Here is a 26,477-nt window from a genome sequence, read left to right as displayed (position 1 = left end):
AAAAAAAAGCGGCTTTTTATAGAAGTTTTTTTGGCAACAGAGGGCGTGGAAATATTACAAATACTTCAGAAGTCAGAGGACATTCTGTACTGGAGTGGAGACCATTTATAAAGAAAAAAAAAAAAAAGGTAGGGTCATATTCAGCGTCTAGACTGCTGGATGGTGTCGCCTTGCTGGGGCTGGGCTTGCATCACGCCGCTCCCAAATGCCACCGTCACCCCGTCTAGGGTTGCGTTGGGGGGCTGGAGGCTGAAGCAAGGAAGACTGGCTATTGCCTCCCCGTCGCACAGCCACGGGCATCTCCTTATTTCAGGGCAGGGAGAGGTGAGGGGAAGCAGCCCATCACCTTCGTGGGATTTTCCGCAGCCCATTCCTTCTCCAGCCCCACAAGCTCCCCGGGATGGGACCACCCTTACCCTACGCAAGAGGGGTCCCAACTGCCAGCATCCCTCGCTCCTGGGGAACGGAGTGAGACGGGATGCGGGCACAGAAACTGTCACTGCTCCACACAGGATGCTCCGCAGACTTCATTTTCCAAAACAGGTGATTAATTCACATGAAGAGTTTGTGAGGATTACGAGGCAGGAGCTGGGTGTGATGCCCTACCAGCCTCTGGGGAAAAAAAAAAAAAAGACCTGAAGGGAATTTCTTCATCTTGCACAGCCTCAGGGTGGGTAAGGGAGGGAGTAGTCATGAATTTTGGAGCGCTTCCTCCTAGAGCTGCCTCCTCCCAGCTCTGGCACCAAGTCCTCTTCCCAGCACTTCCAGCTCCCACCAGCAACAACTGGAATGATCCCTGCTCCTCTGCTCAGGCTGGAGGACGGAGCAGCTCCCAAATCTTCACATCCAGAGGAAGAGGAGAAGGATGAAAGCTTTTATGCCATCACAGCATCTCCCCTCGCCCTGCAGCTCTGCAACGTTCAGTTTCCCCATGAGAAGCAGCATCGCTGGGGCAGGAAACGCCAAGGCATGGGAAAAAAACCTTCACACTTGCATCTCGCTGTTTGTTTTTCCTCTCCCACGTGCCCACACAGCAGCAGTGGATCCTGCCTGGATTCCCTTACTGGTCCCAGGACACATGGAAAAAAAATACAGGCAGCAGGAGGAGACAGGGCATGCTGCAAGAAAGCAGCTTAAGGGCATCCGCAGATGCAAGGCGTCCACTGTCCTGGAATCAAATGAAGCTGTTGTGCAGGAAAAGAGGATTTTTCCACTCATAGGATGATGAGTTAGTGGGAGCTTTGCAATGCAACCACTGTGGAGGAAAAGAGGATTTCTCTGCGCATTGTTATATAGGATGATGGGTTAGCAGGAGGTTGACAATGCAGCCGCATCTCCCATCTCCTCAAACCTCATTTTCCAGCGAGGATATTCCCACCCACACCAACAAAGTGTTGATTGCAACCCCTTATCAAATCATCAAAGGGTGTTTGTCTATTTGATGGGCTGTCTGCTGGGTGGAAATATCTCCCCAGTGGGATGATGGGGGGGCACGCAGGCAGCCCCCCATCCCAACCTCCGCGCCCTGCTGCCGGTCAGGCAGGCAGCACAAACTCATGCTGCTCCAAAAAAAAAAAAAAAAAAAAAAGTGAAGTTTTACTTTCTCTTTCTCTGGTTTTTAATTGCAGATCAAAGCTGGCCTTTAAGGCTGGAGCTGTCTGCCAGCAGCTGCTCCTGGGCAGGCTTCCAGGCCACCCTTCGGGTGAGGGCTGCCCATCCCATCCACCGTCCCGCTCCTCTCCTCCTGCCTGCTCCTACTGCAGGCAGGCTCAATCCGTGCCGTTAACCCTCCCGACCTGTTGCTGTGGGAATTGAGGGGCTGCAATCCAGCGACTGGGAATGAGATTGTGTTTTTTTCCAGCTTCGCACGACCTCCAAGAAAGCGAGGGATGTGCGAGTGGCTCCAGCATCTTCCCACAGTCACCTCCGGGAGCTGCAGCCTGGCCGGCGGTGAGAGCTGCCCTTTGCAATAACCTCACTCTGCTCAAGAACAGAGACTTTTCTTTAAAAAACAATCACACGCTGCAGCGGGGACACCTCTGGGTACAAGTTAAAGGGAATATACGAGAAAGCGCCACCCTAAATAATTCACCCAAGCGTGTTCCTGTTTCCGTACAGAAGATTTTATAAATGCAACCAGCCAGAGTCCCGGCAACATGAGGAATTACTTAAATTACTCATTAATCATGCCATATGCTAAAATTACTGAAGTGTGTAATTAAATGCTCCAGGGGCAAAGACAGCAAACAGTTATAGCTAAAATATGAGCAACCCACAAGCCCAGTTCTGTTGGCTGGACATCGGTCCAGGCCATACTGGACCATAACTTCAGAAATAAAGGGATTTGCAGAGACAAGAGCTGTGCTGTTAGAGCAAGGGCTACTTCTTTCCCCTTCTACCTTGAAATATCTACTCAGTTATCCTTGGGGAGACAATCAGCATGGTTAACAGGGGTTACAAGTGCTCTCTGCGGCCAATCTGAGCAGAGATGCTGAGGAGGGCAGGGAAAGGAGAAAAATGAGGCAGCATAAACACTAACCTGGGGAGGGGCAGGGAAAAAGGGAACAGGTGGGTGGGGAAAGTGTTATAGGATGCTCTGCAAGACCCCCAAGAGAGCGCTGTGTTGGAGGAAAAGGAAAATGCAAGCGTCCCAAGCCAGGATGACCCCACCGCCCTAGAGACACTCTAATTTTTGCAAGCTGCGACGGGCACCGAGGTGTGGGCAGATATCCCCCACGCCTTCCAGGAACGAAACACCCCATGCAAATTCAGCAGGACACCCCCAGGATGATTTTGCACGGCAGAAAGCAGCAGACCCTCTTGCCCAGCAAGCGCGTGACCTCCTGGATGAGATTAGCTCCTGCCTCCACCGCCAGCGCTCGGCTCCAGGACCGGGTGCTCGAGGACGTGCCTGACCCACGGCACAGCACCAAGGTCACACACAGAGGAAGAATGGGCAGGCAGAGAGCAGGATTTGCGTGGAGTGGTTTGGTGTTTGCCCCAAGCACCTTTTGGATCATATGTAGATATGAACCAAGACCTCCTTGGGGCAAACACCAAACCTTATATGTATGTCTTGCCAGTGCGAAGCTCTTCCCTGAACCACAGAGGTATTTGGACACCTATATTTTTACATATTTATACATATTTTTATATATATATATATATATATTAAAAGCGGTATTTGGACACCAATATTTTTACATAGTTATATATCTATTTATATTTTTTTTAAAAAAGAGTGGTATTTGGACACATATTTTTAATATATATAATATACACCTGTATATTATATAGAAGATATATAAGTTAAGCTATATTAGATATTATATTGTTTATATATATATAAGAATAGTAGTATTTTGACACCTATATAATATACACCTGTATATTACATATATTATTATACACCTTTGTATAATACAGGTGTCCCAAACATCTCTGCAGTCCAGGGAAGAGCTTCCCAGCCCCTCCAGCTCCAGCACCACCTCCTCCCTGCATCCCCATCCCCTCTTCCCTCGAGCCGATGTGGCCATCTTCCCCGTAGCTCTGCTGAACATCTGGCTCCCAGAAAACACAAAGACAAAGGCTAAATAAAGGTTTAATCGCTGTATTCAGCCACGTAGTTCCCATCTGTTCTCAAACAGCTCAGGCTGGTAAGAGTCACTCGAAGGAGAGTGAAATTTCCAGAGAAAATCCCGCTTTGCCCAAAATCAGGAACATTTATTCCAGCACGTTGGATGCCACGGAAGGAAAGTCAGCAGATGTGTCCCCCCTCACCTCCTACCACAGCTGGGCTGCAGCTATCTGAGCAGCTTTTCCCCCTTCCACATCTTTAAATATTAGCATTATTCTGCTGGTTTGTTCATAAATACACTGAGAGCCCTGGAGTTGGAACAAACAGCTGCTTCAGGCCCATGTAAGGTTCTGACTGCTCGGCGGTGTCAGTGAAAGATCTCTTGTTACGTGATTAACTGTATCAGAATTTCCTGATGTGACTCACTGCTAGAAAGATTCATCAGCGACCGAGCGGATGCCTGTGACCTCTCTGTCTAGAATGACATTAAAAATGGCAAAGGGAGACGGAGGGGGGAAGCAAAATCGGCTGGGAAATAACGCTGGCTAAGCCTTTTCTATTTTAAGGAGAAATTGCCCAATATTTATATTAAAAAAAAATAAAAAACAAACCCACAAAACAAACCAACAGGCAAGAAATAGCAAAGATTTGTAATCAGCTATATATACCGACCTAACCACAGATGTGCCGGGGGCTACGCTGTAACGCCGCACGTACGGCTGAGCTCTTCCTGCCTCACAAAATAACTGGGTCAGCCAAGAGTAACCCTGGCTGCTTTTTGAGAGCAGAAATAGATTTACTACGGCCGAGGTCGGGTTGCAGGTTCCTTTCAGAGGGGAGCAAGCGGGAAGGACACCGGTATGGAGCCCACGCTGAGTGCTTATTTGAGTTCCTCAGAGCAAAGTTACCATCTCCTGCTTTTTTTTATTTTTTGGGGGGCGGGGAGAGAAAGAAGTACTAGCTTTTGGGATGAGAAATTAGTGAAGATGGGTGAAAAAGTGATGCACAAAAGCAGCAGCCTGGGATGAGCTCTGTGTACGCGGTAGGAAATGATCCACCCTTTCTTCTGGGGCTTCTTCTCAACAAGGGAAAGGATTGTGAAGAGGAGCTGGGGAAGAGAGAGGGAGACTCAGTTCCTTCCCTCCACCAGACAGTTTTACAGTGAAGCATCATCACTTAATCTCTAATATGATTTTCCACTGGAAGAGAACCCACGGAGTTGGCAGGTTTCCTATTTCAGGGTTTGTTTTTCATCTAACGCATAAATTTGCAGAAAAAAAAGAATTACAACCCAACACCAGCAGCTTTAACATAAAGCAGGGCTGCTACCGCCTCGCCTAAGACAAGCCCGAGAACAGCCTTGCTATGAAACAGAATTCAGCACAGAAAAAGTCAGCACAGAAAACCTATTTCTTCTTACATTTCTGGTACAACCGGTCCCATTATTTAAGTATTTGCGCATAAAAGGCCAGATTTGCAAGGGATAAAGAGCAGACTGACTGTTGGGTGTTCAAAACTGGAAAATACCAGTGGTTTAGTAAATTTATGAGATGAGCACGTGCACCAAAGGAGAGGCAGGAGCCAGACTGAACGACAACCTCCCCACCGGCAGCTTTCGGCGCTCGCTACTTACTGAATGTTTTGCAGATGTCAGAAACCGCCTTGAAGACCCTGTCCGAGAAGTTGACTTTCACCTTGACGTACTTCATGTTGGGCAGCTGAAGGCGAAGCAGCTTATGCTGAGGTGTGAACTGGAGCTTGGCATCAGCCTGTATCCCGTATTTGTCCAACGTCCAGTGCGTTTTAAGGAGCCAAGTTTTCTTCTTTTCCCACCACAGCGCGTGATCTGACCAGTCTTTCTTGACATCTTGAACAAAGAAACCGTTTTACCAGTTAAAACTTGGACCAGAATTAGCCTTCAAAAGACAAAAGCATAAGTCTAAATGTCTTTCACCAAGAAGTGACTATCGATCCAAAACCACCGGCAGCCCCTTCCAGATACAAATAATTGCTCGTACTCAATAGCATCTAGAAGCCACCTTGGAGATAAAAGTAGGGAAGAACTCAAGAGGAATAAAGATGAGACACAACATGTCCGTGGATCACTCAGCCCAGCAGCAATGCCAAGCATGAAGCCAAGGGGGGTCATGAACAACCCAACACCTTCCCCGAGAAGGGATTTTTGCACAACTTTTTAGCTTAACTATCAATTCTTGGGTTTCCCCATCCCCACCACATGCTCTACCCGAAGATGGATCCAGCCACCCTGGCACACACAGAAAGCAGAACTAGAATGAGGTTTGCAAGAATTAAACATAAACAACATGTCTTCTCCAGGTCTTTCAGTTTCTATAAACAAAACTGGAAAATTCCCAAATGAAACTACAAGTTACTTCCCAAAGGAACAACAGTGCAAAACCCACCAGCCACGTCTCCTTCCAGCAGGCACATAACTGTGGGGTTTTTGAAGGTCATGTCCAAGCTGGGAAGCATATGGGGAACAGAGCACTGTGATAACTCCAAAAGACTGCCACTGCACAACACTTCGCCTAACACCTGGAGTATTTTTCGCTAACACCTGCCTTGCTCTCCCTGCATCCCCCTGCCATTCCTGTGGAGCATCTTCCAGTCCAACAACCACCAACCAGCATTAACGGTGCAAAGTCCCACCAACACAGGAGAAGGGGAAGGTGAGTGAGAGGGAAGGATCCAGGCACTGGCAGCTGCATTTTGCAAAGGTCTGCTTAGCCTAGACCTTCCATCTCCAAAAACACTGACCAGGGGGTGTGTCAGCATCAACGGCGACAGTCAGAGCTCTCATTTCAAAGGAAAACCCACCTGTTTCTGCAGGATGTCATTTGGGCAAGCACATGAGAACATGAAGAGGCTGCAGGACAAGTTATAGGGACAGTTCTGTGCTTGATATGGCAAATGACAGAGTCACCAGTAAGTTTTGAGCTTATGGACTTTGTACGAGGATTATTTTAATTTTCATAATAAAAAAGAAGCTTAAAATCATCGCACTTTCCAGCTTAAAGCATCGGTAATAAAATAATTCCGTTTTCAGCCCCAGATCCTCCTCAGATCCCAGATTCCCAATGTGAAACATCAGTTTAACCCAAATTAAAACTGCCAGCTGACATTTATTGCAACAGCTCCTTCAGCAGCGATGCTCGTGCATCGCTGGGCACCAGCCAGAAAGCCAAGGGCAGAGTCCAGGGGTGAAGCCCCAGCAGACACACCACCAGACAGGCTGAAGGTACCAAGGAACACACTCCAGGACAGACGTCATGAAGAATATCCCCACAAGCCAGGTCAGAACTTCATCAAGATGAAAACAGTATAACAAACAAACTTTCTTCTGTCCCTATCTGAAAACAGGACCTCAATCGAAGCAGAAGCTTTTTTTTTTTCTTTGAACTCCTGGTATAATGGCATAATCATGCAGTCAGAAAGTGGAAATGTTCAGCCAGACTTTTCAACAGCTTTGTACAATCAAATTAAACAAAACCAAATATAGAAAAGCATGCAAGCTTGCACAAGTCTTGGCTACTCTCAAAAAAATCTGAGAAATCATTACAATGGACTTTGGTAATGAAGTCCAACTTCTGCCCTACTGAAAGCTGCACAAATTGGCACTGAAAGTCTGGGGGGAGGAGAAAAAAAAAAAAAAAAAGTATTTTGAATCACTAACAGAACAGGATTTGGGTTTATGCTGCAGATTAACCTTTCAGGCCATGGCATGAATATGCACAGCATCGTCTTTTGGCCTGAGAGTAATTAACACTTTGAATTAACAGTGAGATGTTGTCTATGGCCAAAAAGGTAAAGGTTTGTGCCTGCCCCATGGGGTAGTTATACATAAAAGAGCCTGGCAAATGTTTAGCAGCTGACTTGTGGAGTTGAGTCTAACACTAACAAGACAAGAAACCTTCGGTGCTTTGCAAGGCAGCGGGTGCAACCCAGGGCTTGGAGTAATCCTTGCACACCAGGGAATGCCAACTGCCTGGTTAAATCTGATCAGAGCTTTATAAATCTTCACCAGGGTCCCAATTCACGAGTTACTGATTTGCTGGGGTTACAGCTTTACGACAATCCGTATTATTTCAGCTCAGCCTTTTCCCATTTACTGTCAGTTGCAGGACTGGCTGCTTTGTATTTATCAGAGTCTGGGTAACTCTCCGAGTGCTGCAAACTCATTTTAGAGATCCCAGACCTCGAATTCAAAAGGTTACTACAGGTCCAAATCCACGCTGCAAATCTCAGCGGAGGTGTTGGTAGATCCAGAAGATCCTCTGAGTTGTTAAATGCTACTTGCACATCCCCGAGCTGCTCTTGGCAGCCACGAAGTGTAGCAGCCTTACAGCAACGCTGTCGTGCAAAGAAGCAGAAATGGTCAGAGCCTGCAAGTGTTCATCAGCATCTCAATCAAGGGAAATAGGAAAAGAAACAGGCTTGTTCAGTGGGAGGGGAAAATCTATCCATATTAGTCTAAATTAGGCTGATTCCTGCTTATGGCACAGTGCGGGGGAGAGGAAGGCCAGAGCCACCTGGATTTAGGTGTCCTCAGCGCAATGAAAAAGCATCCTCCCACCACGGTCATCCTGGGCAAAGGAGAGTGCAGAGGGATCCCTGGAAAGGAGCTGCATGAATCTGCTAGGGTCAGAGCAAATCATCGCCACGGATGCTCCCCTTCAGGGTAAGGAACCTGCCAGGTGAAGGCTGCGGAGATGTGAAGGCTGCGGAGATATGGAGGCTGGAGCTGTCAGCATCAGCTGGAGCATGGGTTGGGGACCAGGAGCTCCAGGAGCCCAATCCCAGCAGCAGCACCCACGGGAAAGGGAAGCACCACGTTTCCTTCCCGGCATCAAAAATAATCACCACTCCCCCTTCCTCCACCTCCCCAAGCAGCCTGAACCGAAACCTCTGCTACTGGGAGCCCAGGAGGGCTGGGGAACCTGGCTGAGACTTTTAAAATTTTTTTTATTTTTGAGGAAGAACTTAGTTTTGCATTTGCCTCCCAAAACCGTGCCAAGAGGCAGAGGCACAGCACGGGTGGTGCTGAGGACATTTTGTACAGCAAAACCCGAGAAGAAAGCTTGCTGTTCACCTTGAAAAGCTGTTCAGACAGTCCTGCAAATGCAAGAGGCATCTTAAATCACCCAGACGGCTGCAGAGACCTCTGCGAAGATGGAACAAGAGGGGAAGGGCTGCTCAATAAAGTGTTTTAAACCTTAAACAACCTCAGATTTCAATTCATGCCAGTGACTTGCTGCAGTCACATCACACCAGCTTGTCCAGCATAACTGCAATTGCAGATTCTTACTCCCGCCACTAAATTCACATCTAGAATTCAAGTAGCAGAAAATAAGTCTTAATTGAGACGCATACAAAGTGTATTTTAATTCTGGGCTTGCCATTGCCCAGATACACACATACACAAATGACCACTTCGGCAACAAAGCTGAATTTTGGTGAAGTGCAAAGTAGATTGAAGCAGCTTCATCCACTCTGATGGACCATTTATCCCAGGCACTGGCTGCTCCAAACGCTCTCCCTCAGCCGATCCGTGGATTTTAAAAGTCCCTTTTCTGCTCTGCTTCTGCAGCAGCTATTGAACCTCCCTTCCTCAGAAGCAAGACCGTCACTTGGCAGGCTCTCTGTGCAAGCTTATGACTTACTAGCAATAGTATACAAGTCTCCAGCGTTACATAAACACTGTATTTGCCTTGTTATTTCGGGATATCCCCTATTGCAGATGGGTTCTCCTTCTGTGCACCGCTCAGGACAATAGAGCCCTGATACGATCAAATAAATCTCTTATTTTTCCCCTCTCCCCAGCACACGGTTAAATCCCACTAGACTGATATTTGGAGAGCAGGAAACTCCAGCAGCGGTGGTCTCCACCTCTGGGAAAGGCTCCCATGGGGTAGCACCAGATCCCCTTTCACACACACATCCCTGGTTAAATCCACAGGACAGCAAAGAGCCTACGAACACCTTCATCACCTTAACATGCAGGGTAGGTTATGAAAAAGCTCCTACATAAGCTCGGGTAGGTACGTAGGGAACTCCGGCAAACCTGTCTGGTTTGCATCATGGTATTTTTGTTTGATTTTTGAAAACAAAGATTTGCAGCTGAAGCTGGTTTCCCTGCAATACTCTTCATGTTAGGAGGGGTGGCGGATGCAGCCAAAGCAGAGGTTTCAGTTCATTTCTTAATTATAAGCGATGGCTTTTAGAGCAACAGATTCAAGTCGTCAGCCCTCCCAGGGAAGCAATATGGAAGGACTATGGAAGGACCTGTCAGAGAGCGTGCAGAGGAGGCCACGGAGATGCTGGGGGGGCTAGAGCCCCCCTGTGAGGACAGGCTGGGAGAGTTGGGGGGTTCAGCTGGAGGAGAGAAGGCTCCGGGGAGACCTTAGAGCGGCCCCCCAGGGCTGAAAGGGGCTGCGGGAAAGGGGGGGACGACTCTGGATCTGGGCGGGAGGGATAGGATGAGGGGTGACGGGTTTAAACTGACAGAGGGGAGATTTAGATGAGATGTAAGGCAGAAATTCCTCCCTGTGAGGGGGTGAGGCCCTGGCACAGGCTGCCCAGAGAAGCTGTGGCTGCCCCCTCCCTGGAAGGGTTCAAGGCCAGGTTGGATGGGGCTTTGGGCAACCTGGGCTAGTGGAAGGTGGCCCTGCCTGGGGTAGGGGGGTTGGAACGAGATGATCTCGAAGGTCCTGTCCAGCCCAAACTATTCGATGATTCTACGACCATCCTCCTCCAGTACAAACCACGGCAGAACCAAAGCCCATCCATCCCACTGGTGGTTTTTCCACAGGAGCAGAATCAGCACAGCAGCCCTCCCCGGTCCTGGCTCTTCCCCAGTGGTGGATGGGCACCTTTAACAACAATTATTCCTGCTCTGGTCTAGACACGGTTGGGAAGCTGAGGTAGCAAAATGCCTTTCCATTACCCACACAACACCTCAAGGTGATCCACATATATATAAAAATATATTATGCGTATAAACATATATATACACACACTTACATAATATATATACATATATATAAAAATATATGTATATACAATGTACACAGACAAAATATATGCATATATAAAATATATACACACATTTGTATATGTGTCATATACACACACACACGTTTATACAGACACACACATATATGAAAATGTTATACGGTGCAAGGACTGAAACCAACTCACAAGCCAAGCATTTCCTCTTGCAAAAACAGATTTTTGTACTTGGTAATCTATTGAGAAAGAAAACCCAACTTTCCAGCTTTTCAGTGAGTTTGGGGCAGATGGGCTGAGATTGCTTATGGTTTTTTATAGGGATGGAAGAAAAAAAAACCCAGTGGGTTGCATGTCTTTTTTTTTAAAATTAATACGCAATACACATTTTATTGAAAAAAATTACAGATGTGGACAGCACATTTGAAGCCCCAACTGCCAGGAGCAGACAGCTCGAGAGCCAGTTGGGAGATTAAAGTACTTTTAAACTCAAATACCTGGTGATAACGCATTAATCCAGCACTCGCAAGCCCCAAGGAGTGGCCAGGGGCTCTCCAAGCCAGAGGTTGGGTGTTGGCTGGTTACACACCCCTCTTGGGAAGGTGGTGGGGAAGAAAAACTCCTTCAAAGGAAAAGAGACCTCCAGCAATAAATAGTTGGGAGTGTCTCCTGTGTCCTGGGCAAACTCACTGGGAGGGAATGTACCCCAGCCTCTGCCCTCCTGTCCCCTCAGGATGCACCACATGGCCATCGTGCATGGAAAGCAAGGTAGAAGTACTTAAAAACTTGAAAAGGAGAGCAATTTAAGACTACAAGTTAAAAAAAGAGGGGGTAAAAAAACGCCAAACAACCAACAAACCACCAAAAATCACTGCACATAACCTCATGTGGTTGCTTTGGTTTTTCTTTTCCACGTACTATCAAGCAGTGTGTGTCAATGAGGTCTGAAGGCATATCCTCACAGCACTAAAAAAAAAAATCAGAGAATATTTCAGACGTTCCCAAAACATCCAGAAGTACCAAGAAAATGGCTAATTCTGTGCATAAAGCAGGACAGAGGCAATGGGGTAGGGCAAGAATACAGAAGTGTTTTACAGTCAAGAGCACAGCTGAAGGTCCTGCTCCAGTGCCTGCTCTCATGCTCATTAATACTATTTACTTTTCCGAAACTACTGATGACTATTAAATACTGCTGCCTTTCCTTCCCCCATGTGCACACGCTGGTGCACGGATCGGCCTCTGCATCCCAGTGGATCAGATCCAGACCCACACGGTTTGCTGGGGAACGGCTGCAAGATCATCACTTGCTTTTGAAAGGTCCTCCCAACCGGTGCAGGGAAGGGGATTTCATGAGATCAATGTGCCCAGGCTGCTCTGCGACCTGACAATACCAGCAAGCTGACTGGATTAACATCATCACAGTGAAAAATAAGGCAAAAAAAACCAAGCCAGATTTTAAAAAATACGTATTTTTATGTATTTATTTATAATTTTATATATTTATATATATAAAAAATAAAAACATATAAACCAAAGCTATGTGTGTGTTTATATATTTATATTTTACGGGTGTATATATGGGTATACACACACACACACACAGATATATACCTATATAGCTGAACACATTGCTCCCTACAGGGAGGGATGGGACGTAGCTCCTCACTGCTCATTCTGACCTCTTTAAACCCAGATTCCTTTAAACATGCCAAAGCCACTCCTTCTAGGACAATTATGGAAAATAAAATTAAAACCGGAGCTGTTTTCATTTATCTTGAGTTCAACAGAAACGCTGATGTGTTTTGCTGGGTGAAACGGTCGCTGTCTTGGGGCAGAATCTATTTTTTAGTGCAGATTTGAGTCTTTTGGGGTATGGTGTGCACTGGAATAGACTCCCCTCCACCCCCAACGGGGATTTAATTGCAGAGCAAAGTTCACAATGGAACAAAAATCCTTCCAGCCTCTGGTCACGACACTTGAAAAATTATACTTTGAAACACAGAGATAAATACCCTATGAAATTATTATCACACTGCTGTAATAAAGCTGTAGCCATGACAATCTGATGCTCTTGGTACTAATGAGGCTTAATAGGGGGTTTTAATCTCATGCCTCATATGTATTTGACGTATGTACAGCAGCCACTCTGCAGCAACCACCTGCAGAAGGGCTTTTACCCACGGGTAAATACAAAGCTGTACTTTAAATTCTTCTGTATCTACTACTACAGGCAACTATCCCCACTATTTTATCCTGTGTCTTCGGGAGAACAAATGTTTAGGACAACATCTGATCACACCCACAGAGGTGTCTAAAACAGGGTGGACCTCTACTGGAATTTAAGAAGATTTCTTTCACAAAAAATAGTTTGACTTGTTATAAAAAAAAAAAAAATACGGACAAAAGTGGCCTTGTTCCCAACACTGTGATTCCTGTGAGTGCAACTGAGCACAGGAGACCTCCCTCTCGTCCCGGCGTGCCAGGGGACACGCACGGCTCACCACTGTGAAATTCTGATGTCAAAGCACACCGTGTAGTCACAGAGAGCTATTCCAGAGCAATGAAAAAAAGGAGGGAAAAAAACCAACCTGTGGAGGACACTGAGCACACAGGGATGCAACGCTGAATGCAATGTTCAATGCATCCTCACTCAGAAAAATTACGGAGCACCTTTTGCTAATGAGGGAATGTGCTGCTGCACTGCTGGGGAAAAAAAAAAAAAAAGTGTCCTTTTGTTGGGTTTACAAGTGAGGTTTTTCAAGGCTAAGCCCACATCTTGACAGGGCAGGGATGGTAAGTGAAGTGCCCAAGAGGTGACAAAGCCCAGAAAGGAGACACAACAAAAGCCCCCCCGCACCGCGAAATTTTTCCACTTGGCTTCTAAACCACTGGGTTTGGTTTATAATCCAGGTGCGGAGCAGGGACATTTTACAAGGCCACACCATCAATGAGCATCTTCACAGAAGCACTAGGCTGGCACATTGAAGCCAAATGCCCCCCAAAATGCCGCTCCCGGCAGCGCAGGGCTTTGCTCCTCCACGCTCGAGCCTCTCTGCCGGAGCCAGGGCTGCACACAGGCTTCAGGGAGGAGAGCAAATCCCAACAAGCCTGAAAGTTACTTTTTTTTCCCTCTGAAGTAAACTCTAGGAAGGAAGCTCTTTTCAGTGTTAATAGGATTACTCAACCAGCACTTGGAAATTTAATTCATTAAGATGCCACAGCAGTATCTACCACTTGCGCTGCTAATACTGAAACACATCTCCTCCTCCTCGGGCTAAAATTATTTTTCTTGTGCCGGCCACACTGAAAGAACCTTTGCCCTGAACTGATGCCACTCAACTGTGGAAAGAGCAGTAAAACCCCCTTTAAATTTGTTTTATACCTCTGATGCTACCCCACAAACGCAGAAGGCACAGGCAATCTGTACCACAAGCTGTGAACCAAGCATATGGTGTCTGCCCTAGAGGTACCTACATACTTTTATTATGGTTTTATGCATAAATTTATTACACATATATATACACATATAATAAAAACTATTTTATTTCTCAGCATCTATTGCAGTGGGAGCTTTATGAGTTTCTCTGAGCTGCTCACCTGCTCAGTACAGCCATACCCAACGCTGCTTAAACCGCTGGGCAGGGAGAGCAGCTTTGCAGCGATGCTGAACCCAGCTGAAACATCAGGAAACTCTCCAGAGGAGCCGAAAGCCAGGGCCACCTCAGCTCCCCAGCACCCCCACGCTAACAAACACCAGAGGGCTGGGGAAGGTCTTTGCAAGCACCGTGCAGACTTGCTTTTTAAATCCTTGCACCAGCACCCCAGAGCAATTTGGCTTGCTCATTTTTCTACGGGAGGGAAAAAAGGAAAGCAAGAGTGGATCTTTTTTTTTTTTCTTTTTAAAAAAGATTATTTTTACAACTTGATTTTGCCAAGTGTTTCCCCCTACTCATCAAGCACCCTCCAGACGAGGATTTCACTGGCTGCTCCCTGCCTCCCATGGAACCACGAGAAATGGCAGAAAACTCAATTAAGCAGTTCGGTTTCCATGATTCATCCAGCACAAAATAGGAAGCATCGGACAGAAACACAGCAGCACAGGAAGGAAGGAAGGAAAACCACTTCTCCAGGGAGCACTCAACTGCCTTGACTACCAGCCCGGGTGCTCCCTCACCCTCCAGCCGTGTATCACACTTCCCTCACCCAAAAGGAAAAGTGTCCCAGGGTGACGGTGCCAGCAGTTTGCAATCCTGACTCATCCCAATGAACGTGCAAGGCATAAGGGAGCCGGTCCCTGCCAAAAAGACATCATACCCGATGGCGGAGCCAGAGGACGTCTGGCAGGACGGATGCACGACGCAGATAAAGGAGGACCCAAGGGGCAACCTGAATTCCCAACCTCTCATCTGAAGCTTCAGGCTCACCAGGCAGTTCCCCAAGCGCATCTTAACAACGGTTATTCTCTGATAGAAGCTTAGCCCCCTGGAAAGCGAGGTTTGCAGCTGTCAGCATGCCTCGGGCAGCCTCAACCTGTGAGCCAGCACTGGTCTCTCTCCTGCAGACCAGATGGGATGCTGGATCTGCAGGAGAGGGACACCAAACTGTATCCCCTGGGGCAGAGCATAAGGGAGAGGAGACTCATCCCTCCCTGGCAGCGACAGCAGCCAAAATGCCACATGCCACCAGCCACAAGCTCCTGGGGCAAAGCAAGGTCTGGGGTGAAGCTGGTCTCTGCCCCGGGTCCTTTTCATACCACGGGGAGGGGATGAAACCACATCAGTTTTCTTATTTCATAGAAATACCAAGTTGGGAGGGACCTCAAGGACCATCTGGTCCTACTTTTCTGGCAAAAGCACAGTCTAGACAAGACGGCCCAGCACCCTGTCCAGCCAAATCTTAAAAGTGTCCAATATTGGGGAATTTCTGCATCAGTTAGCCCAAGCTCACTGATGCACACAAAACACTTTTAAAGGGCTTCAAGACTTCTAACCTTGAGCTTGGGTCCACCTCACCCATCACACAACCAAGCTCAAGCACAAAAGTCATAGGACAGGACATGTGGGGTGGTGAAGAACACAATTTCTGCCCCAGACAGCCCTCAGGCTGGACGTCTTGTTTAGCAAAGCTCTGTGTATTATCAGCAAGGAAGGGAGGTTCAGCCAAGACAGTGATATAGCTCTTCCCAGGCAATTTCATAAAACGCAGACTTTCTAATTGAATTGGGAGTTTTAGCAGCTAACCCTTCCAAAAGTACATATGCCTGCAGGGAGGAGGGGGGAAAAAAAAAAAAAAAAAAAAAAAGAAAACAACCACCAAACAAACATGCATAATCGGCTGGTAAGAGATTTAAAATGTGATAACTGGCAAGATGAATTTTTGGTTGCTGTCTAGTTCTGCAAGCTAAAAACCACCTGAGATTATAAAGTTATAAAGGGGAAGGTTTATGCAACTGCAGGAGTGCCTGTTCGTCTACACACATCCCCTCCCAATGCCATTCTCAACCTGTTACCCAAATTCAGCCACGTTTTGCTGTAAATTGGAGGTCTCCAAGATCCCACCTGGCCTGCAAGAGAGGGACCAATGCTGGCACGTGGACATGCCATGAACACAGCTGCTGGCCATTCATATTTTGACCTGGCTGGCTACCAACTGTGAGCTGCACCCAGAGCTGCTGCAACCTCACAGGACAACAGGCAAGCACAAGAAAAGCTGAGGACCACAGTTGTCTGAAAATAAAAAAGCTTTCCTCTGATTTGCTGGGCACTTTTCTTCCCCTGCCCCATCAGTTCTACCTGGTGGAAGCTCCAGCCTGGACAACAAAAACAATGTGCAAAAAGCAAACCCGGGCAAGAAAACTAAGTTACTGCAACTCTGTTCAAACTCATTATTTCTCCATCCAGCAGGAATTTGGGGCTCTCAGTACTTTTCTGAATTATAACACTGGAAAAACCCTGAAAACCACTGAGAACATTCAGAACTGAGTCCCACCAGCCGAGAAGTTTTGCTCGGTTTTGTTTCTCTGCCCCTTTCTAGACTATTGGTTAACTCACATTTCAGAATGAGAACGAATAAATGCATCTTCTTTAAGACGTTTTAACACTACCAGACTTTTTCCTCCAAGCACGCCCAGGGTTGGATGCTGGGCTGAAATCGATGTGCTGAGAGCTCCACAAGTGTCGTGAATCTCCTTCCTTCCCCTTGTCTGTAAGAAAAATCCCCACTAAAAAAAAAATAAAATATCCCCCTAACACCCAAAATAGGAGCTCGCAGTGGCTGTGTCACCGGTGATGTTGAAATGACTGAAGTTTGCAGTGCAAATACTCCCTCTTCTCTTTCCCAACTCGATAAACATTCTCTGTGTGCACAATTTCATGCAGTTATCCACAATTCTTTTTTTTTCCCCCCTCCATAACCAGAGAGCCAGGGTTAAAATCCAGATTCCTGGTTTGCTTTTTATAATGTCCCATAGCAGGGTTGCAAGAAGTTGCTCATAAACCCACAGCAGTCTGTACGCTGCAGATGGACAACTACAAAATGCCATTTCTTATCAAAAATCAGAGGTGGGGCACAATTTTACCCTGGTACCCAGAGGAGGATGGTGCCTGCTATAAATTCAACCATCGCACACATCACGGCACAGAAAGAGGGTTCAGAAATCTCTGACAGGGGACACCCGGAGGCATTTGGCTTTTTATACAGAAATTCTGAATACAGTTTGTCTGGGTTTTTATAGGGTTGAGAGAGATTCAGCCAGATGCCTGAGTGAAATGCAAGTCCTGATGGAGGAGGGTGGTAGAAAGGAAAATTGCTCTGGGGGGAAAAAAGAAAGAAAAGAGAAGAAGGGAAGTGTGTGAACATGATGATTTCTATCATTTTAGCTCCCTCAGAGTGATGCGAGCGTGGCAAGTGCAGCTCCTCACGCCAGCTTCCCCGCACGTCTTATGTCAAATCGAAACCTGAGGGAGCTGGAAGAGGAAACTACTGATTTGGGCTGGGTGGGAGCAGCAAACCCAACAATTTCCTGTCTGTGGTACGACAAACCCAGGCTCTGGTATTCGCGGGACGCCGCCGACGCCGCCTCCCGCCCCGCTCTCTTCCCCCTCCGACCAGGATCTGTGTCATCGGCCAGGCTCTTCTGAGCCAAAGCAGATGGACTGTAGTGAAAGAATTAAAATAAAAAATTAAATAATATTTTAATTTATTTTTTTTTGTTGGCTTCTGAAGAGTCATCACCACTCTGGGTAGAAATATTAATTGCCGTGACTGCAGCTTGGAGCTGCCTGCGTATGGCTTTTACCTACCCCCGCCCCGAATTCCTCTGGTCATTGGCAGTTCAGCTGAATATTCCACTTAGGCTAACAAAGAGGACATTATTTGAGCCATGATCCTGTAATTTGGTGTGGGCCTACGTGGAAGCTTTCTGGAGTCAAAGAGTTGGATGTAAAGTAAAGAGCCAGCCCCGCACAGATCAATGTGCGTGGCCGGGAAGTGTCTGTGTTAATAAGGCACTTGCAAATTCTCACTTAAATTTCATTAAAAATGTGTTATTCGGAGGACGAGGATTCAGCACAGGTCACTAGCAAAGATATTAATCAAGTGGCAATACGTCTGTGCAGGGGGATTTAGCAGTTCTGGTGCTCTCCTTGAAGATGCTGCTGAAGCTGCCTGGAGCATCTCTGCTGGGCAGCGTCCAGCAGCCTCCAGGGTACCACTTCCACCTCAAAATGGCCCAAAACTCTGCCCATTTCTGGAGCAGGAGGACTTCTGTGCTCAGTAGCATGCCAGATCCCCCCAACCTCTGTGCTCACCATCCCACCTCCCTCTGGCCATGCAAGTTTTGCTGTTAAAAAGCCTGGGATGAGGTTTCCCGGGGCAATCTGGAGCAGAGTCAGTGCCGAGTGTCGGAGGGGTCCCGCCTGCCCCAGCTGCCCTCAGCACCAACCACCACCATTTATCACGTTATTTGAGATCAGCACTCACCACCCCACCTCAAAGGGAATACAGCTTCTCGCAGGCGTACTAAATGGCACTCATGGTCTCTTGTGAATGCCACGTACTTGAAAAGCAATACTGCAGAGTGATTTTGAAGCAAAACATCCTTCTGGTCTCCACCGACAACTGACGGCCAGACGAGCATCTGCAGATCTTGCAAATGAAGATGCTCAGCTGTCATCCTGGCGGCACGGACCAGAAAAATGCCCCGACCATACTCCAGGCACCAAGCACTGATGCTCAGATAAGTATTTTCTGAAAGCGTGGCTACAGTAAAAACCCTTCCTTTATTTCTCTTTAGCCTCTGACCACTTTTCTTGCCTCCTCTAACAGCAAAAGTGCACATGAACACCTACTGAGCCCCTTACCCAAGTCTCCTCGGAGAATTCCACAGAAAAAGGAGCAAGTCACCTGCAAGACAGCACTGCAGACTCATCCTGCCTTGTGTTTGCAATAGAAATGGGCTGGGGCAAGGACTCTGCATTTCTCTTACACAGCCTTAAGCTGTTTCAAAGACTTCATTCCAGTTTCAATGCAAAGAATTTCCCCAGCAAGTCTCACAACGGCTCAGAGCATTTATAAGCACTGCAAAACCTCAAACACAAACCTGGGGAAATCAATGATGCTGCACTTTCTTGGTGTTTTATTCATAAGCCTTTAAGGGGTCCATTAAGAAAAAGGGACTTTACAGGGAAAACACTGATTTTCAATCGATCTTGCAAAGAGTACAGCTGAAGTCACCAGCAAGATAACACGGGCAGAGTCCATTCCATGGTGAACAGAACCCCTCAGGTGAATCCCAGACACATTTGCAGGCTAAAACCAGCAAAAGAAAGAGTTTTGATGTGCTACGATGTGCTATGTCACCTAAAACAAAACACTTTGCGTGTGACAACTCCTGTGTCAGTCCTCAGGTGACATCCCACCTCTCCCAAGTGATGGAAAGGAGATAGCGGGGGATCTGCCAACAGGAACAATGGAGTTTAAACTAGTTGCCCCAACTCTTATCGAAGATGTGATTGACAAAAAAACCCCACAGCCTTAGAAGATGTCATCACTGCCTGCTGTTATCAGCCGCTGTCTATCGAGGGCAGGGGGCTTGCTTTGACATTTATCCCTGAAAGGGTCTAGAACGACTATCGTAATTCCAAATCCAGCAGAGGTTTTTTTCATTCACTTATCTATTTTCTTCAGGCACAAACCCCTAAAGGTGCTCCCAGTGAGCCCCTGCAGCTGGGGCCGGCTGTCACACATTCTGCCCATAAAAAAAACCTAGAGATAAATCTGCATTTCTACTGTAAAACTGCTATCCACGGGCTTTCTGAATCTGCTCAGTGCACATTTAGGTCATCTGTCTCAAGCCATTCCTCTACCAGCCACCATTTATCCCCCTCCCCTGTTTCTGCCAGCTATTCTTTTATTCCCACTACCAAACAGAGCATCCCCCGATCCTGTGTTTAACGTATATCCCACAAAGCTCCTCCCAAGCATATTTCAAAAAAAGCAGGGTTTTTCTCTTGCATGTGTTTAAAACAGCCTTAAGTTGACAACAACAATAACCTGTGTTCACTTCCTTCCTTCCTCTGCTCCCAGCGATTTTAAGCCTCTTTTTTTTTTTTTTTTTTGTTCATCAGTCAATAGTGGCAAAATTCCTAAAAAACCCCTGAGCAAGCATCAGGAGTTTCCAGTACAGACCCCAAGCCACACGGACCAACTAAATACCACTGCTCTTAAAACCTCAGCAGGTTTTTTCCCTGTTTTTCCGAGATGCCTCTGCCAAGCACACGGCACGGCTCAATTATCGAAGTGGTTTAATCCAGCAGGGTGATAAATAACAGAGGAGCGAACAGGTCATTGCAATTCACTTGAGTAACCAGAATCCCTATCTGCTGCTTGGGTTTCTTCCAACCCCTGCCTGTATTAGTGACAGATTTTAATTGCTTATTCCCAAACAGTCCGACCGCAGCGGCTCTGAGCAGGCAAGGACTGAGTTGACAAGATTTACTGATACCTGCAGCCGTGTAATTCAGGAGGAGAGACGTCCCCGCGTGCCTGCTCTGAGCATGGCACCCCAACACACATCCCCCATCCACTCCAGCCCTCTCCAAGGCAAAGGGCAATTTACTGCCATCGTCTTCTCCTACAAGCACCAGAAAATACTAACGTAAATCTAAAATTTCCCCTTTTCCAAGCTCTCCTTGCCGCTGGGAGGAGGGAAAGGCTTTTTTTTTCTCCCAGCTCACTAATGGTTGAAGAGCTTCTACCAGCATCCTACAAGTAGAGCAGAGCCGATCCGCTGCAAATTCACAGCGATGCCCTAAACTTCAGTGAAACTCTGGACAGGCCACAGAAATCTGCTTTCCCTGCCCTCCAGCAACACAAAGCCTACGGGAGGTTTGTCCCAAAGGATGGAGCCGACAAACCCCTACCCAAGGCACATCCCCCCCTTCCTTCCCCCCACCACGATGCGCAAGCGGAGCAGCCCATATGGGACCCCAGACCTGCAAGGAAACTTTATTTTTAAGAAATTTCCTTTACATTTTCAGCAAAAATCTGCTTTGCAAAAGATTATTTTTTTTTATTGCTGGGAAGTGTTAAAAAAGAAAACGTAACACTGATAGGGACAAAGGAACGAGGAGGGACAGGTTAAAAATGCAGGGGAAGGGATTCAACGCAGAAAAATTGCAGAATTAATATATCTGGGGGTGAAACAGCGGCAGAGGCTGGATGGAGGAGGCACAAGAGGGTGAGGAGTGAGTCCTGTCCCACCCCACTCTGCTAAACCCGACCCTGATAAACTGGCAGGAGCTCAAAGAAGAGCCATAAAAATAATGAGAGGGCTGGAAGAGCTGACACGCAGGAAGATTAAAAGGAACTAAATACGTATAGCTTGGCTCGGCGACAAAAGCCAAGGGGAAAGGGAAGGCAACAGCCGGAGATATCTGCAGGTCTTGACCATCCCGGGGAGGGGGTCACTGGGGCTGAGCCCCCCAGGGGAGCACCATCCCCGCTCCCCCCGCCCGGGCCAGGGCTGCGGCCGCCGCATTCCTTCCCTCTAATACAATCCCTAATTTAACAAGCGGAGAAGATCCAGGCAAACACATTTGGGGGGGGGGATATGCATTACGTCAGGCGCTAATTTAGGTCCTCGTTGGGCTCAGCCCCGTGCACGCGCCCGGCTTTCGGCACACGAGTTGGCCCGCGGTTCTTTTTCAGCCCCGACACCCCGCTCGAAACCGAGGGGAGCATCGCTTATTCATTCGTCAGCAACGGGATGGGTTTTTTATTGTTTCTAGAAAGCTACTAGGTTGTTTTTTTTTTCCTCTAGCCACTGAGTGCTCAACTTCAGCAAGTCTTTCCGCAGCACCAGCATAAAAATAACAAACACACAACAAAATTTTAAAAAATCAAGTTTTCAGAGAGTCAAGGCTATCTCCAGCATGAGACCCTTTGATGCGAGCGCTTGCTTCCTTTCGAAAAAGGCATATTTATATCCGTCTCTTCCTTCCTTTAACTTCAGATAATTAATAAATCAAAACCTAAGCAGGGTGGAAGAGGGTATTTTTAAAGCCACACGAAGGCTTTGCGTTGAGCCGGGACCTGCAGCTGACAGCTCCGCTACTCCCACAGCCGCAGGCACGCGCGGGGACCTCGCAATTAATATTTTATTTGAGCAATTACAGCCATCAGCCCGGACTATACCGTTGAGTAAACACACCCGAGCCATAAAAAGCTGATCAAAAAGACAAGGGGGAGGTTTGGCGGGGCAGAGCTCCTCGCAGCCGGCGCGTTGGGGTGCTCCTTTTCAGCGGGGTGTGCGCCCAAGCTGGCTCCTCCACCACAAAGCCGTCCCGGCTGCGCGTTCCCACGCATCCCAGACAAACGGGTTCTTTGTCCAGGTGCCCACCCAAAGCCACTGGACACCGCGGTGTCCCCGATCCCAAGCCCACGCCACCCCGTTAATCACCCCAGCCTCGCCAAGAGCCCTCCGAGGCGCTTTCCTCATCCAAAGCAGCACAGAGCCAGCTACAACTTCAGGAATTTTGCCGTAAACTGGAGAGCACCCATAAAAATCCCCCCGCCACCCCATAAATGAAGATGTTTCCCAGCTCTGTGTAGAAATCCTGCGCGCACAGCAGCCAGCAGATGGGTGTTGAGGCCCCGCCACCAGCCCCGGAGTGTAAAAGTTTGGCTGGTTTTGGTCACAGGGTGCTGGGTGGGAGCGGGGGGCTTCGGGGTGGAGCCTGGAAGGGGGCGAGGGGCAGCTCGGGGTGGGATGGGGTGCTAAAGCGGCGGGGTGCCAAGACGGGGTGCTGGGACCCAAGGGTGGCAGGGTGCTGGGATGGGGGTGCTGGGGCAGGGTGCTAGGACAGGCAGGGTGTGAAGCAGAGAGTCAGGGCAGGGTGCTGAAGCACAGTCCTGGGGCAGGGTGCTGGGAGCTCAAACGCTGTACTGGGGCATGGTGCTGGGTGCTGGAGCACAGCGCTGGGGCTGGGTGCAGGGGCAGGGTGCTGGGAGCTCAAAGCACAGCACTGGGGCAGGGTGCTGGGAGCTCAAAGCACAGCACTGGGGCAGGGTGCTGGGTGATGGGGCAGGATGCTGGGAGCTGGGGCAGGATGCTGGGAGCTCAAAGCACAGCACTGGGGCAGGGTGCTGGGAGCTGGGGCAGGGTGCTGGGAGCTCAAAGCACAGCACTGGGGCAGGGTGCAGGGTGATGGGGCAGGATGCTGGGAGCTGGGGCAGGATGCTGGGAGCTCAAAGCACAGCACTGGGGCAGGGTGCTGGGTGCTGGGGCAGGGTGCTGGGAGCTCAAAGCACAGCACTGGAGCAGGGTGCTGGGAGCTGGGGCAGGGTGCTGGGAGCTCAAAGCACAGCACTGGAGCAGGGTGCTGGGAGCTCAAAGCACAGCACTGGGGCAGGGTGCTGGGAGCTGGAGCAGGGTGCTGAAGCCCAGGACCGTGGCAGGGCGCTGGGGGGATGCCGGGGCAGGGCGCTGGGCTGTCCGGGGGGGGGTTGGGGGGCGGGGGGGGAACACACACGACTCACCGAGCTTCTCGACGAGGCGCAGCATGACGCCGCCGATGTGGATCTCGCCGGTGACCCTCAGGGTGACGTCGCGGCCCAGGTCGGTGACATGGACGCTCAGCTCCCACGTCCCGTCGGCGTAGCAGCCGTCCGGCATGCGGATCCCGTCCAGCGCCATGGCCCCGGCCTCCTGCGCCGCCAGCCGCGCCTCACCGCCCGCCCAAGGCTCGGCTCGGCTGGGCTCGGCCCGGCACGGCCCGCCTCCGCGCCCGGCGGGGAGGGAGGGAGGGGGGGAGGGAGGGGGGGGGGCGCGGTGGGGCGGGATCGGGGGGTGCAGCGCTGCCCCGCCGCCCCCCAGCCGCTGCCTGCGGGGCCGCCGCGGGAGGAGAAGGGGCGGGCGGGAGAGGGAGGAGGAGGGGGGGGAGGAGGAGGAGGAGGAGGAGGAGGGGGATAATAATTAAAGGAAAAACGCGCCCCACGCCGCCGGGCCCCTTGGCCTTTTATGGAAGCGAAGGACGGAGCAAACGGGGCCGCTCCAACATCCGGGACACGCCGGGGGGCGGCTCGGCCCGGCCCGGCTAAGCTCGGCTCCGCTAAACTCGGCTCGGCCCTGCTGCCGGCGGGGGCAGGCGGTGGGACGGCGGCCCCCCCCCCCCCCCAGTCCCAGCCCTGCGCGGGGGTCCCGGGGCGAGCTGATGAGAAGGCCGGAGGGAGCTGCGTGTGCCGGACACGCGTGGATGCTTGGGGCGCCTTTTCGCAGCAACCTCTCCCCCTCTGCCGCCTTTAGGGTTTGGGTTTTTAAAAGCCTCCTCATTCGTAAGCAAAATATCTCTCGTCGGGCAAACTGCTTACCTTAGCATCGCAGTCCGTGGCCTGCGGCGTGCCCGCGCTGAGGCCGGGTGACGTGCCGGTTCCCTCCATCCTCACCATCTGTGAGTCTAGGAAATAGGAACTGTCTTTAAATATTAGAGCCTGAACCGGCACAAATGGAGAAAAAAAAAAATAATATTATCCGCTTCCTGTAGCTCTCCACCCAATGATACATACATCCCGCCAAGGCAACCAGGCTTCCTGAGAAACCCTCACGCGGAAGGAGCTGCCTTTTGAGGTCCGGCGTGGTGGTGGGTGGCGGTGGGTAGGATGTGTCCCACACGGTGCTGGGCGATGGGGAGCCACGTCCTGACAAAGCCGTGCCCTCCCCTGCAGCCTCAGGGATGGCTCTGCCAGCCCAGAGTTTTCCCCGCGAGCGCCGTTCCCAAGTGGCAGCGGGAGCTTTGCCGTGGTGAAGCCAACAAGAACCTCTTGGTGGGGATGATAAACACCTTTGTGCTTTTGCTGTTATAATGGAGATAATGGTAAGGGCTATTCCTCTGTTTTCCCATACGCATTAATAAAAGCTTTCTTGAGCTCACTCTAGGCAGACTAAACAAGGTTCGAGCAGTGGATTTGGGCTAACGTGGCTGATGTTGCCAGAGGGGAACTGGGTAAAACTGCCCCGAACAGCGGGAGGATGGACAGGGGATGACCTCCCTCACCAAATCCTTCCAGGGCCTTAATCCCTGTCCATGTAACCCCGATTTCATCCCCTCAAACTTGGGAACTGGAGCGTAATTTACAGGGTGACAGCTCGGGAGGGCAGGGGAAAGCCAGTCTGTAACAATAAAACTCTCACAGATTTTATCTCAGTTATTCTTCCAGTGTGAAACAATAGGACAATAAATAGAAAGGGTTACTCTCAACCCGAACGCCTTGGATGAGGTTCCCAGCTGATGCAATTCAATACGGCTCCGCGGAGCTAGTAACCTTTTAGTACAGCTGATTGCACGCCATGAGGTTCCTTGTGCTCTTAAAATCATTTGCTGAGCTTTTCTTTCCCTGAGGATGGGGAAAGCTGTTCTCTCTGCCCTCTCCATCCCATCTGGGGCCGGTTGCTGCCGTCCCCGGGGTTTCTCCTTCCGTCCCAGCGCCGCTGCTCGGTGGTGGGTGTGCGGAGAGGCGGGCAGCCTGATCTCCAATGCTCGGCCGAGACGCAAAGCAAGGTCAAAAATGCGCTGGCGAGGTTCTTGCGTCAGAGGCAGCCAAGCATCCCCGGGGCTCTTCCCACTGTTTGCATGAAGTCCTCACTCCGTACAGGCAGCAATAGCCAAATAAGGTGCCGAAATGCACGGCCGCTTCCATTGGGACAGGGATGATACCTACCAGATCTGCCGGCCCGACGCTCCTTCTGCCTCTGCTCCGTGGAAATCGGGATGCTTTTTCTGATGAAACCACTCGATGGGCATCTTTGGGAAATCAGCGATGAAGCTGAGCGGCTCCTTCCCCGTTGTGGGTTTATATGACTTGTTTTGCCCTTTTTTTTTTTTTTTTTTTTTGTGACCTTTTTTTGTTTTTTAAACTGTTACAGGCAGTTGTGGAAACCAGCTAGCTCCGGGGCTGCGGGCAAGCCGGTCAGACTGGCTCTTTGCAGGGTGACCAGCCGTGGAGATCTGCCCTGTGCATTTGGGTGCCTCGGCTGGGTGACTGCAGCAGGAAAAGCAGCAGGACTGAGCACCCAGCCTGGCTCCATGTACAGAGGCAGAGAAATTCCCCAAACCTCCGTGTAAACAAAAGCTCCGTTTCCTCAAACACTGCAGCGGGGCCAAGCACTAACCTGGGGGTGGGCAGCCCCTGCTCGGCTCCCGTCACCCCTCCGCTTCACCCAGGTCTCAATATTCCCTGTCTGCAGCTTCTTCCTTAGCAAGGGCGAAGTTTCAAAAGAAAACCCAAAAAAGGAGAAATGCAAACACTTGTTTTCCCTCCAGCACTTTTGTGTCTCTAACACCTCCCTGCCTGTGTGCTCCCTTACAACCCCCTGCCA

At 49.4% G+C, this 26,477-nt stretch overlaps 1 protein-coding gene across 5 annotated transcripts in view; it reads right to left on the bottom strand.

Moving 5' to 3' along the window:
- FERMT2 (FERM domain containing kindlin 2) overlaps positions 1–23,949 on the bottom strand; it is a 50,871-nt gene extending 26,922 nt beyond the window's left edge. For 2 of the 5 annotated variants that reach the window (XM_074908934.1, XM_074908936.1), the window contains exons 1-2: positions 23,642–23,944; positions 5,211–5,444 (exon numbers count right to left, since the gene is read on the bottom strand). In XM_074908934.1, the coding sequence (XP_074765035.1) occupies positions 5,211–5,444; positions 23,642–23,798 (391 nt within the window). In that variant the 5' untranslated portion in view covers positions 23,799–23,944. Of the gene's footprint in view, positions 1–5,210; positions 5,445–23,641 lie in introns of all 5 variants that reach the window. The other 3 variants (XM_074908933.1, XM_074908935.1, XM_074908937.1) reach the window with 2 other exon arrangements.
- Between the last annotated feature and the right edge of the window lie 2,528 nt (positions 23,950–26,477).

Source organism: Athene noctua, chromosome 6, assembly GCF_965140245.1.
Source record: "Athene noctua chromosome 6, bAthNoc1.hap1.1, whole genome shotgun sequence".
Lineage (NCBI taxonomy): Eukaryota > Metazoa > Chordata > Aves > Strigiformes > Strigidae > Athene > Athene noctua.
This window is presented reverse-complemented; position numbering and strand designations above follow the sequence as displayed.